Below are 14761 nucleotides of genomic sequence, written 5' to 3' on the forward strand. Positions count from 1 at the left end.
GGTTGGGGACAGCATGGTTAACCAGAGACTCAACACTTTGTTATGTCTAGAGCTTTTATATCCAATACAATAGACACTAATCACATGTGGTTATTCAGTACTTGAAGTGTGGCTAGTTCAAACTGAGATGTTAAGTGTAAAACACATGCCAGATTTCAAAGACTTAATATCAAAAAGGGGATGTAAAATCTCAGTATTTTCATTGATTACGTGTTAACATATTTTGAATAAATTGCTTTAAATAAAATACATTGTTAAAATTAATTTCATCAGTTTCTTTTTACTTTTTAAATGTGGCTACTAGAAAACTTAAAATTATATACATGGCTCTCATTATCCATCTATTGGATAGTGCCAGTCTACAGCATATGGGCCAAGAGAAGGGAAGAGAGCAGAAAATTCGATCATTAATTTTCTTTTTCCTTTCTACTCCCACTGATGTCAATAAAAATTCAGGCCCCAATTAAAGCACCTCCTCTCTCCACTGCTCACCTATTTATCATGATCCCCTGAACTTCCAAATTAAGGGGTAAAATAGTCTGCCATATTAAGGTTTTCCACTATGCAAGCCCAATCTGCATTTATAGGATTATCTGGTACTGCCCGCCTTCATGTGTATGGATATGCCAAACTGAGGATGTCACCTAAAACTTTACTTGAATTTTTTATCTTAATGCCTTTGCTCATAATCTCTCTGCTTAGAATGTCCTTTCCAAAATTTAATGATATTCTGTTTATATTTAAAAAGAAAAAAAATACAGTGGGACCTTTTGTTAGAGATACAAGTATTTAGAGGAATTAAAAATCCTAGTAGGACTTCAGAGTCTGTATTAAATATCTATTCCTTCACGAAGCCATCTCTAACTACTCAAATCTTCAACAAACACGCAACATGTAGAAGATGTGTGCTACACATTACTCTAGGTCCTAGGAAAACTAGACAGGAGAATATCAGCCCCGCCTTTAGGAATTCAGTCTCATGAGATACAGCTATATAAATCAACTACCATGGAGTGTGATTTAGGAAACAATGGAGGTGAGCACAGGGTCCTGGTGGACTACTAACAAGTCAAGTCCTAATCCAGGTTGATGGTAGGCAGAGGGAAGCATCCTAAATAGTGATAATGGCCCTAATGCGATGTTCCCCCTTTGAATACCCGAGACACCTTTTGTAGCTTCTCTTGGGGTTATCTGATCCCATCTCTGATATTGTTATGCATAGAGTCAACACTCATTACCTGTACATTTGATATTTGCAGATTTGCCTATTGCTAAAATTTATCTGTAACCTCAAAATCAATACTTATCGCAATTTCTCAGTCATTCACAGGCCCATCAAAAGTGGTGAAAAATTTGAGTCTTCTCAGGCGCATATTCCCAGCTGAGTTAGAAAAAGGTGATGCTCTGTTTCAGCTCTCATAGGTAAACAAATGTCCACATCATAGTCTATCCAGGGTCGCATTTTCACATTTTGTTTGCTTTTTGTTGGTGACTTCACTATTGAAACTGGCTGCCAAACATAGTACTGAATTATTATATAGTGTTGTTCCTAAGTGCAAGAGGGCTGTGATATGCTTTATGGAAAATATATGTGTAGCAGACAAGCTCTATTGAGGCATGAATGACAGTGCTGTTGGCAGTAAGCTCTGTTAATGGATTAACAATATATATTAAAGGTGTTTTTAAATAGAAATACACACATAAACAAGGGTATGTATTAATCAGTATAAAAATGTTGTGACCAGAACCTCTCAAGAACCCAACTCTTTTTCCCCCAGGAGTTAAATAACACGAATCAACTGTACTCTCTTTCCTCGAGGGAGTAACTCTATCTTAATCACAACTTCCTCCTAAGGAATAGGTATTATTATACAGTTAACTCTTAACTAGGAAGGAAATTAGTAAGTTTTTTTCTTTTGTGTGAATGCCTGGACTTCAAAATTAAGTAGGGGCCATATAGTTTAACAAAGGCTGGATCCTAACACAAAACAATTTTATATGGCATTAACTTACTTTTATAGTTCCAAAATGACCAAGAACGGCTTTTACCAACATGCTTACCATTTTTGTTCTTCAAATTTGGGTCTGCTCCACTTTTTAGAAGCTTTAAGGCACATTGCTTATGAGCCCGGTAAGCTGCACAGTGCAAGGGTGTATTTCCTAACTGATCCGAACAATTAACCTCAGGAGGATTGGGCCTGTTGAGCTAACAAATGAAAAATGCAATGCAGAATTATATATCAAAGATAGATTTTCTCCCTTAAAACACAGGAAGGTGTAACTGATGTTCAGGTGGACCCTCCAACTATAGAACCAGGTGAACACCAGAGCTCTAGGATGCTAGACAGTCAGTGGCTTCTTGTTCCCTAACCAGCAAATATATGTCACTTGCCATGCTCGTCCTCAAGGTGCCATGAAATCTTGGGTCCCACATTCCCCTGACAACAGACACCACACACTACACCAGTGCCACCCCACCCACTCCTGGACATTAAGATTTCACTAAGATTGGCTCACTTATACCCATTTTGTGATTCATACTTGTGACAGCAAAAATATACACCAGTCTACAACAGACAGTCATTCAGAAGAGTTAAAACCATAAAGGTTAAATGTGTTAAAGTTCTACTGAATCTGTTGTTCCCAACTGACTATTTTAAAAACTTCTTTATACAGTCTCCATTTCACAAAGATTAAAAAATGTTTTAGGTACTTTACTTGGAAACCAAAGAGGTCTCTTCAAATGAAAAGGCTGAAATAACTTTAAAGCAAATGGCAATGCTTCATTCTTCAATTTAGAACAAATTTAGTTCCATGTTTAATGAGACTACGTGGGAAATAGAAACTGGAAAGTAGGTCTCCAAAAGGAAAAAAAAATGGGTAAAACTTTCAATCTGTTCTGACATGATATGAATATTCCCAAGTATTATCACATATTTGTACGTTACTTTCTAAAAGTGTAGCATACCCTTCAGAAATGATTGCTTATCAGAATTAGAGAAACTTGTTCCTTTATAGGATCTTACATATTATGTTTCAATTTAAATTGGCTTAATTTGAAAAAAAAAAACAATTGTCTTACATAATGTATTCGCCTTGAAAAATCAGATTCTTAATTTATCAGATTTTCACAATAGGGAGTGGGGACATAAATCACAAATTCATAGAAAACAATCCTTAAAATGTATCTTGCTTAAACTATTACATGCCAAGTGCTTTCAGATATTTAAGGACTTTTGTACTACTATTATAATCTCAAGTATTTTAGCCCCGCAATTTGACTACATTATGAAGTGTTAACGTAAAGTTACAATTTTCCTGAAGGGTAAAGAACTAAGACATGTTGTTTTACCAGAGCTAGGAGTTCTGCTGTTCTGCCTTCTCTCGCTGCTGCTAAAAGTTCTTCTTCAAGCTTTCTTTGTTGAGTCCTTTCTACAGCTGCAAAAGGAAAGTATATGTTACTCTACTTCTAGTCAGAATCCTATTAGCAACATCATTAACAGGATGTATGAATAAAGTGACTGTGGGGAAAAAGTCACAATATTTTGAATTATAATTCAAATATAGTTAAAGACTTATTGTTATTCTCACTGCCTTGAATTTCAGATAAGGGAGTTCAACTCCTTTTAGGTTCATATGAATTTATGTTTTCAATTCAGAAGCCTAAGTATCTTACTATAACACCCATCACACATAATTATGAATTACTTTTGCATGCTGAAATACTATTACACATCTGCCTTGATAAATTGGAGAGTAGCACTCACACCTTCTAGAACCTTAGAATCCATTAAAAATAACAAGAAACAGCACTGGTAGAAGATGTACAAACCATGTAAGTAGATCTTTACATATGTATATACTTCCACCTAATAGAAGACTTACTTTAACAAATTCTATAGCACCTAGTATATGCCAAGTACTATTCAAAGCACTTTAAAAATAACTTCCAGTTATAAAATAAATAAGTCCCAGAGATGGAAAAAATACAGCATACAGGATAAGGCCAGTATTTTAGTAATACTGCATGTTGACAGGTAACTACACTTACCATGGTGAACACTGCATAAAACATAAAAATCAAATCACTTTGTTACATACCTGAAACTAACAAAACACGGTAGGTCATCTATACTTCAATATTAAATTTTGAAAAAAATATATTAGCTCATTAAATCCTCATAACTATGCTATGAAGTAGGTGTTACTATTATTCTGATTGTACAGATGAAGAGACTGAGGCACTAAGAGGTTAGTTAAGGAATTAAACTAAGGTCACACAGCTAGGAAATGGAGGAGCTGGGATCTGAACTTGTGCAGGCTGGTTCCAGAGACCATGCTCTTACCACTATTCTATCCTGCTTCTTAAATCACACTTGCACAGAAAGAGAACAGGCAGTTTGATTTAAGAAACTGCAATATGCAATAAGGTCTCTTTCTGCTAGATTTGAATTCTGTTCTGGCTTAAAAAAAACAATTTCACAGGAAGGCTCAGTAACCTCACTTAAAACACGTGCATAATATCCTTTGCAAAGGCTGCAAGGGAGAAAATATAAAAGGTTTCTCAGGTCTTCCTGGCTGAAGTAAGGTCATGGACTAAAAAGCAGGTTGGGGAGCCAAGTGACTGGGGAAACACTATGAATGCGATCGTGGATACAGCTATAGCTAGAACTGGTTTAGCTTTAAGATTGACAGTCCTAACATACCATCATCTTCTATTCTCACATTTCTATTTCCACACCCAGACTCCCTCCCCACCTCAAAGGAAGGCACCCAAGCCTCTGCATAAGCTCTCAATGGCTTCTTCTTTTGCTGCGATTCACACTCTTCAGTGTTTCCTCTTACTGGTCCTGGGGCTACTGCACCATGAGCTCTGAGAACAGTCACATTCCTATCCCTCTTGTATGTACTTCTACTCCTGCATGTGTTACCCAGAGCTGTAAGTTATCGCTAGCAGTCAGGTACTGTTCTTACTCTTCTGTGTATCCTAGCCATTTATGACAGTGTCTGGCACGACGTGTATTTGGTCAATAAATATTTACTAAATAATCAAACAATGCTTAATCATGTTGGTTCTAGACTTCATGGAAAAGAGGTAAAGGGTACCCTAATGTTTCTTTTTAGATTGCCTAGATTCATAAGTGAAGGAAAATGGGGTTTTGGAGTTGCAAACACTGCATATATTCCTGTCCTCTGTTCATTAAAGACACTGAAAGATTATTGACGCAGCCAATGAAAAGGAAAAATTCCAGCTGGGGAGATGAGGCTTCCAGAGTGCTGGTAACATTCTGTTCCTTGAGCTGTTGCTTACATTGATGTGTTCTGTTTGTGAAAATAGTGAGCTGTACATTAATTATGTATGCTTTTATCCATATATTTTATACCTCAATAAATGTTTTCAAAGGAAATATTCCATTCAAAAAATTCATTTGTCCTATAAGTTTTAATTCAATTTTATTTTTTAAGTAAGTTTATTTTTGAGAGAGAGCGAGCAAGCACACGTGCAAGCAAGGGAGGGGCAGAGACAGGGAGAGAGAGAGAATCCCAAGCAGGCTCTGTGCTCTCCACATAGAGCTCGACGCAGGGCTCAATCTCACTAACCATGAGATCATGATCCAAGCAGAAACCAAGAGTCGGATGCTTAACTGCCTGAGTCACCCAGGCATCCCTAAATTTTAATTTTAATATGACAAACTATCTTTCGTTTGAATCTGCATCCCGAGTTAATAGGGAGTGCAGAGATCATGAAGTTTAACTCCCTCCTAACAACACTCTTATGTATATGCACAGGGCAGGTTAAATAGCAATACACTTGAAATGGAGGTAAGAACCTGACAAATGTCCTTCACTCACAACAGAAAAATCACCATTTTGCAATCTCCATAGTAAGAAGTGATTCAGGACGAGAATCAATGCTGAAATCAGTTATTAAAAGATTAATGGTAAAAGGAAATTTGAATTTTTCTCCCCATAGATTAGTACTTACAAAGGGAGGGGGTATCTCTACAGTGGAGCACTGGGTTATCAGAGATAACATTACCAGTAATAGAACAAAATAAACAATGTTTCTTCCTAATGTGTGATGCACTGGTAAAGGATACAACCTCACCATTCCTGCCAAAAAGCAGATCCTGAATCTAAAATATATGAAAAGATTAAAAAAAAAAAAAAAACCCAAACTGAGACATTCTACAAATAATTCTATAATTTCCTTCCTTTTCAAAAAGGTCAAGATCATGACAAACAAAGGCTAAGGACTTATTCCAGATAAAGGAGACAAAAGCAATCTGTCAACACAATGAGAGATTCTGGATTGGATTCTGAATTGGGGGAAAAATTCTACAAAGGACATTATTTGGGCAATTGACAAAATCTGAATATAAACTATATTATATTAGTGATAAATTTTCGGAAATTGGTGGTTACATTGTGATTATGTAAGAAGATATCCTTGTTCTTAAGGGATACATACTGAAATATTTAGAAGTACCACTTTCTAGAAGTTACTCCCAAATAGTTCTACAAAAAATATTAAGGAACATTAATATATAAAAGGATACACCAGATGTGGCAAAATGTTAATGACTACTGAATCTAAATGAAGGACATACAAGTTTTCATTGCACTATAATTGAAACTTCCCTGTAGGTTAGAAATTTCTCAAAATAAAATGAAAGACAAATGGTATGTAGAAGAAGGTATTCCTCTCTAGTGCCTGACCCATAGTAGTCTAACCTCTTTCCAGGTAACTCCAATCATGTGAACTCCCTACACCTTAAAGTGCAACCCAAGCCATTATTACAATACACAGGACCCAAAGATGAACCCCTGGCACTCCATCAACTGGACCAACAACTGGCTCTGTTCTAGCACAAATAAGATTACAATATAACACTTCTTCAGATGCTTGAGTAAAATTTTGTTGTGACCACTGAGATCTGTGCTTCTGGGGTGAAACTCTTCCTGTCTCTAGTGCCCTACCCCATGATGTGGTTTCTGTTCTACCTATAGTCTTGGGGGGCTACTAGATGCACTCCCTGAAGTCTGAGCCATTTAAGGCGCTATCCACAAATTATATCTCGCTAAGGTGATCTCATCAGAGCAGAGTCAAATAACTTTCTCCTTCCATTTCCCAGGATAGCACCTTATTAGCTGACAAACTATACGTCATTGGAGCCCTTGTCCTTAGTGCATTTGAGTTTTGGGGAGGTAGTAGAACATGTCTTCATGATTGGCCCCACTAAATGTCAACTTGTCAGGCTAAACCAACAATCCACTCTGTCAGGTGAGCCTCAGTTCCAGGTTCTCATTTTGTTACAATTAAAGTAACAGAACAAGGGCACCTGGCTGGCTCAGTTGGTAGAGCATGTGACTATTGATCTCAGGGTCATGAGTTTGAGCCCCATGTTGGGTGTACAGATTACTTTAAAAATAAATTAAAAAACGGATAGGATATGGTCAAGGACAGGACACCTCAGCCTCCCAGTTAGATCACAATATATTAAAGGGCAGGGATCACATCCAATATGTGCAATCTCCCAAAAAAAATCACATAAGACAGAGCTTTAGAGAAGATGTTTCGTTGATATGCCTGTTCATTTTAAATCAAAGGGTTTTATTTTTAAGGCAAGAGTTAAGACAGTGACCTAAGGATGTCTGACAAAACTTAAAACTTAAGCAGATTTGTCAAATTTGCCATAATATTGTATGATCAAATCTTCAAAAAAATTAAAAGTAGAAAGGTAGTAGACATGAGAAGGAGTATGGTTGATAGGCTGACATTTTCTAACTAGAAAACAAGAGAAAATTTTAGTTTTCAAGGACAACTGGAAAATAGAAAAAAGATACTGGTTTTTACATAGCTAAACATACTAATAATTAAGAAATACCCTTTAAATACTGAATTATCTTACCTTTCCCTGAATTGCAAAACAAAGAAACACAGGATATGTGCTTTCTACGACAGAGTAGAAGTTAAGAAATCTTCTCTTCTCTAGCATAGAAATACTACCAAAAAATAATTGTAGTAAAGCCCTGGCCACTCAGAGGATAATCTTAATGCATCAGAGTTTCCCAATGTAAGAATCAAAATATGTTTGTTTTATTCTATTTTAGAGAAATTGCTCTGAGTTATTGCAGAGTCGTATCTTCTTTAACATAATTTAATATCTGGAGTTTCTAACGACGATGCTGATCCTTCAGGAAATTACTGTCAGCCGTTGTGCTACAATGCAGTCCTCAGGACAACGGAGCAGGCCAGCATCAAACGACTCCCACCAGCTGCACCTCTCACAGCTTCACTGTCCTCCACTTCTGTATCCTTTGTTATGATGTTTCTGCAGCCTGCCAGCCACATTCTTCATGTCTCTTACTTTCTACTTTCCATTCTGTTGCAGATTTGATCATACAACATTATGACAAGTTTTACCAACCTGTTTAAGTTTTAAAGCTGTGAGGAAAACTCAAATAATTTTGTGTCTAATCAGGGACTCCAAGGTTGCATTCTCTTTAGAGCATAAGCGCAGTGTAGTCTATTCTGGCATCCCAGAAGCTTTTTCTACTTATAGTCTGAACCTTGGCTATCACTAAAGTCATTACTGTTTAAGATCCATAATATTTACCTTCAAGCATGTTCCTGATTTCTTTGTCATAAGTGACTTCTTTTGCAGTCTGTCCACTCCCATTAACAACAGTAGTATCTGCATTATATTCTAAAAGAAGCATTACCAGCTCCTAAAAAAGCAGAAAAATTGTTTTTAGTTATTAAACTAAGACTTTATTATAACCCTTTTCCAAATTAGTAATTACTACCAAGTTTCTATAATAGAAACAAGAACCATAGGAATCTGTGTATTACATCAGTTGTATCTACAATAAGTGAATAATAAGTACAGTAAGTTGAATAGAGCCAACTCTCGAATGACACAGGTTTGAACAGGGCAGGTCCACTTACATGCAGATTTAAAAAATAAATACAGCACATTACTGTAAATATATTTTCTCTTCCTTACATTTTCTTAGTAGTATTTTTTCTCTATCTTACTTTTTTCTAAGAATAGAGTCTATAGTACATATAACATACAAAATATGTGTTGATTAATGTTTATGTTATTGGTAGGGCTTCCAGTCAGCAGTGCACTATTAGAAGTTTTGGGGGAGTCAAAGGTGCATGTAAATTTTCAGTTGTGCAGGGCTCAGTGCCCCATCCCGTGTTGTTCAAAAGGTCAACCGTAAAATTTAGCTAACTGTAATAACTGATGATTACCCAGACAATTGCCAATCCACAATTAACACAAACTTCTATAATTAATTTTTAAGTAAATTATCGGATTGTTTTACCAAACTGATTCACGTGATTAAACCAAATGTATAAGTTAGCAAAGCCATTACTGAAATTGCAGCGGATAAAACATTCATTTAACATTATTCCTACAACACCTGTTGAAAAAAAATTTCCCCAACAGACCTAGATTTAAAGAAAAAATGTGAGATGTATAATACATAGACCCTCATCTTCTAAAGTGATACAGACTAGGGGCACCTGGCTGTAGGCAGTAGGTAGGGGCACCTGACACTAGGTAGGACATGTGACTCTTAAAGTGATACAGACTGATAGGATACACTGCCAAAGGCATGGTTTGTAATGAAGCAAACACTCTCCTAAAATAAATATTCAACAACGAATAATTAACTATATCATTCATATTTACTCTAAGCAGTTAACTGCTCTGACAAATTTCAGACTAACCAGCAATGTATAGAAGTCCAGCATCACTGGTTCAGTTCAGTTATACAACTTAACAGGGCAGCAGAAATGAAGAATGCAGATTTGCAGGAGAATGCTAGAGATCTGATGTTCAATGTTAGTACCCAGGGGTACTGGTGGATGTGGTAACACTAGGACAGGATGAAATACAATGCTATTCTAACTGCCAGGTTGATCGCATGCACAGATACATATGAAAGAATACCTTGTGTCATCACGTGTTATGTTTTCCCATGAGTTACATTTTTCCTTTGGACCAAAAAATTTCCCATGTACTTTCCAAAAAAAATCTTTTTTTTTTATTTATTTACTAAGAAATGCTTAAATACAACCTAAAAAACACAGTAAGTAGAAAACAAAATACTCATTGTCCTAGTCTATGACCACTATAAACATTCTGGTGTATTTCTTTCTAATCCTTTTTCCTATGCATGAGTCATTTTTTTTTTAAACACAACTTTTATATTAAAGTTGCTTATGTTATAACTCCTTTCACCTAATATATCATGTATTTTCCAGGATATTACATAGTATCTATATAATGATCTAAAAGACTTTTCACAGCTGAATATTATTCTAGAAAATATATTATGACATTTAAAATAGAAAAATGGTTAATATTTTAATAAAGTGAATTCTAATAAAATCTTAGAATTTCCTGTCACCTTAAAGGCAGCATTTTGGGAGAAGTGTTTTCATATGACTAAAGAAAGTAAAACAACCCACAGAATGACAGAAAATATTTACAAGGCATGCATCAGATAAGAGACATATCCAGAATAAAGAACTTTAACTCAATAAAAAGATAAATAACTTACTTTAAAAATGGGCAAAGACAAAATGATCAGAAAACAAAACTAAGCAAAACTTTTTAATTCCATTTACAATAGCATCAAAGGAAATAAAATACTTAGCAATAAACTCAATCACGGAGGCAAAAGACTTGTACAGTAAAACTTTAAAACATGGCTGAAAGAAATTAAAAATGACAAAAAGGGAAGACCTCTAATGTTCACAGATAGTTAGGCTTAAGACTTAATAATAAGATGTGAATACCACCCAAAGCAATTTATAGATTCACTGGAATACCTATCAAATCCCAAGGATGCTTTTCCCAAAAATAGAAAATCCCACCCTACAAATCATATGGAATCTCAATAGACCCTGAACAAATAGTACTGGGTTAAAAAAGTAAGATCTCACACTGCCTGATTTCAAAATTTACCTTAAAGCTACAGTAATCAAAACTGTGGTAACGGCATAAAGACAGACCTATAGACCAATGGAAGAGGATAGAGAGTCCAGAAATAAACTTTCACATATATGCTCAAATGATCTCCAACAAGGGTGCCAAAACCATTCTAAGGGGAAAATTCCAACAAACAGTGGGAAAACTGGATACCCACATGGAGAACAAAACAAACAAAATAGAGTTGGATCTGTACCCTACACCATACACAAAAATTAAATCAAAATGGATCAAAGACCTAAGTGTGAGATCTAAAACAATAAAGATCTTAGAAGGAAACATAGCAGAAAAACTCCAAGACACTGGATATAGCAATGAATTTTGGCTATGACACACAAAGCACAGGCAAAAAGGAAACTGGACCACATCAAAATTGAAAACTTTGAACGTCAAAAGGCATATCAAGAGAGTGAAAAGGCAACCCAGAGAATAGGAGAAAATACTTGCAAATCATGTGTCTGATAAAGTTATATCCAGAATATGTAAGTAACTCCTAAAACTCAACAAAAACCCCCAAACAATCCAACTTAAAAATGGGCAAAAAATCTGAAAAAGCTACAAGCTATATGATTCCAACTACACACCACTTTGGAAAAAGCAAAACTATGGAGACAGTAAAATTATCAGTAGTTGCCCAGGGCTGGAGTAGGGAGAGGAATAAATAGAGCGCAGAGACAGTGAAAATACTCTGTATGATGCTATAATGGTAGATACATATTATTTTACCTTTGTCCTAACCCAAAGAACATAGAAGATTGAACCCTAAGATAAACTATGGACTGGGGGGGGAGGGGGGGTTTCTGATAGGTCAATACAGGTTCAGCAATTGTAACAAATGGACCACTCTGGTGGAAAAGGATAATGGGGGAGGCTATGCATGAGTGGAGACAGGGCACATGTAAGAAATCCCTATCTTACTCCATGAATTTTGCTGTGAACCTGAAGGTGCTCAAATTTAAGACCTCAAAATAAAAAAATATATATTTTAAATAAACGGGCACAGGACTACAACCGACTGTTCTCCAAAGAATGGCTGAGAAGTACACAAATAGATGCTGAACATTTGCATTACAGACATGGAAATCAAAAACAAATGAGGTAATATTTGACAACCATTATAATGCCTAAAATTAAGAAGAATGACAAGTGTTGGTGAGGATGTGGAGAAACTGGAACCTTCATACAATGCTAGTGGGAATGTAAAATGGTGCAGATGCTTTGGTAAACAGTTTGACAGCTCTGCAAAATACTAAACGTAAAGATGCTATAGGATGCAGCAATTCCACTTCTTAGGTATACACCCAAAAGAAATGAACTGAATGATAAAATCTTACACATAGGGGCACCTGGGTGGCGCAGTCGGTTAAGCGTCCGACTTCAGCCAGGTCACGATCTCGTGGTCTGTGAGTTCGAGCCCCGTGTCAGGCTCTGGGCTGATGGCTCAGAGCCTGGAGCCTGTTTCCGATTCTGTGTCTCCCTCTCTCTCTGCCCCTCCCCCCTTCATGCTCTGTCTCTCTCTGTCCCAAAAATAAATAAACGTTGAAAAAAAAAATTTTTTTTAATCTTACACATAAATGTTCAAGCAGCATTATTCATAACACCTGAAAAGTGAAAACAACCCAAATGCCCATCAGTTGATAAATGGATAAATAAAATGTCCATACAATGGAACATTACTTGTCAAGAAAAAAGAATGAAGTACTAACATATGCCATGTCATGGATGAACCATGAAAATATTAAACTAAAAGGAGCCAGTCACAGAAGACCACATATTACACGATTCCATTTATATTAGATTCCAGAACAGGCAAATCCATAGAGATAGATGAGTAATTGCCTGGGGAGGAGGGGAAGAGGGAACAGGGAGTTAGAGGAGTATGTGGCTTCTTTTTGGAGTGATGAAAATGTTCTAAAACTGTGTTGACGGTCTGTTAACATAGTTGAGTCACTGAATTGTGTACTTTAGATGGCTGAATTGTTCAGTGTATGAAACAGATCGCAAAATTGCTTAAAAAATGATTAGAGTTATTCAAGCCTGGTACCACATTGGCACACTTGAGTTAAGGAATGTTATTTCTCAACCTATTTAATAGCTCACCTAATTGCCTTATACCATTTATGCAACTGCACAGAGTTCAAGTGATTAGCCTGATATGATCTTTAGGAAGGCTATAACAATTAATGTGGAACTTGAATGATCTAAATCCCCAAAGGGACAGACTATGGAGAATGGGCAGAGGAAATGGGATGAGCAAAGGTACAGAGAAATACCTCTGTTAAGAGAAAAGAATGTGCTTCAATAATGAGGAAAAGGGCATAGGGAGCAAACAGGGCAATGTGGAGTGTGGAGTTGCTATATGCAATTATAGGGAGCTCAGGTTGTCTGAAAGGTAAAGGGATACGTGTGGAAGGTTTCAGAAGAGTATCAGATTACAAGTTGGAAAAATCAGTGGACCGCTGTGTGAAAAAGATTTAGAGCAAAAGTTCCCAGAATTTGCTTCCACAGCAGGATCAGTGTCCCCCATGAAATCTACAGAAATGCAAGTTCTCAGGCCCCATCTTAGACCCAATGAATCAGAAATGATGGGCATGGGGCCCCCAGCAACCTGTCTTTTAAGAAGCCCTCCAGGTGAGGAATATAAGCGCTTAGGCAGGAGCAGTATCAGAAAAGGTTGTTGTTCGCTGAATCATAATTTGAAAAAAGAAGGCACCTTAAGAGACTAGTGGTTGGACTTCTAATCCAGGGACATGAATTAGACTACCTACCCGACAGGTAGGTCAGTGCCTATTTTTAATGCCTCAGTGAGTAGAAGAGGTTTTAATTTTCTTTAAGAGTCTGTTGCAGGATCATTGTTCCTATGTTCAGAATAAAGTAAGCCTAACTGTGTTTCTCTATGCCAAAATTAAAGACCATCCTGCCTTCTTAACCACTTTGCCCAGACACCAAACAATGAGTCATTATCTTCCTCTTCACCTCCCAGGACCTGGAATTCCTAATCTAGTCCTGAGTAGTCAGTGGTGCTTTACAAAAGTCCCCAACTCCATCCACTTCTCCCTCACAGTCACTTGTCACCAGCTGAATATGTGGCTCTCCACTCTTGTTATTCACTTCAACATTATGCAAGACTCTCCACGGATCAGAGAAAACAAACTTAGATAATGAATAACAAAGGGATCCCAAAATCAGAGCTGACATTAGCATACTGACCGGGCATCCCCCGCACAGGGTGGAATTAAGAGATTTCAAAATTAGAAAAGTAATTGGGGAGACAGAGCAGTCCAGGTAAAGAGCAAGGAGTTTGTTCTCAAGTGGAGACAGTAAGAAGGAGGATTTAAAGTAAAACATATTTTAACAACCAACTCAAATACTGCAAAAGGAGCAGATGTAGAGGAGGAGGAGTCCCACTTTAGAAGCGTGAAGTTTCAAGATTCCTGAGGGCAGGTAAGGACGTCCAACATGCAGCCCAACAGAGGACCTGTATGCCTGGAGAGAAGCAGGAGGTCCAAACACGTATTTCTAAATAATCCCCCAGGAAAAATAATGAAGCCATAAGAGGACGTGGCTTTCATTATGGGGAAAGTTTCAAGGGAAAAGGGAAGAGTGGTTAAAAAAAAAAAATCAGAGAAGCACCTATAATAAAGGGTAAAGAAAAAAACAATAGGAACCATCAGAGCAACCAGATATGCCACAAGAAGAGTCTCTCCTCCCAGAAGTGATCAGCTTTGTTAGGTACAGAAAAATGT

General features: G+C 36.8%; 1 protein-coding gene and 1 non-coding gene across 5 annotated transcripts in view; one reads left to right on the forward strand and one right to left on the reverse strand.

Annotated features, from left to right (window-relative positions):
• The window catches only part of OSBPL1A (oxysterol binding protein like 1A), a 270348-nt gene that overhangs the window by 182912 nt on the left and 72675 nt on the right, over nt 1-14761 (reverse strand). For all 4 annotated transcript variants that reach the window (XM_045041822.1, XM_003995075.5, XM_045041823.1 and 1 more), the window contains 3 exons: nt 8622-8733; nt 3353-3438; nt 2062-2206 (listed from right to left, as the gene is read on the reverse strand). In XM_045041822.1, the coding sequence (XP_044897757.1) occupies nt 2062-2206; nt 3353-3438; nt 8622-8733 (343 nt within the window). The remainder of the gene's footprint in view (nt 1-2061; nt 2207-3352; nt 3439-8621; nt 8734-14761) is intronic.
• Nucleotides 7342-7414, forward strand: TRNAN-AUU. Its single transcript has one exon. It is a non-coding gene; the product is annotated as a tRNA-Asn (tRNA).

Source organism: Felis catus, chromosome D3, assembly GCF_018350175.1.
Source record: "Felis catus isolate Fca126 chromosome D3, F.catus_Fca126_mat1.0, whole genome shotgun sequence".
Classification (NCBI taxonomy): domain Eukaryota; kingdom Metazoa; phylum Chordata; class Mammalia; order Carnivora; family Felidae; genus Felis; species Felis catus.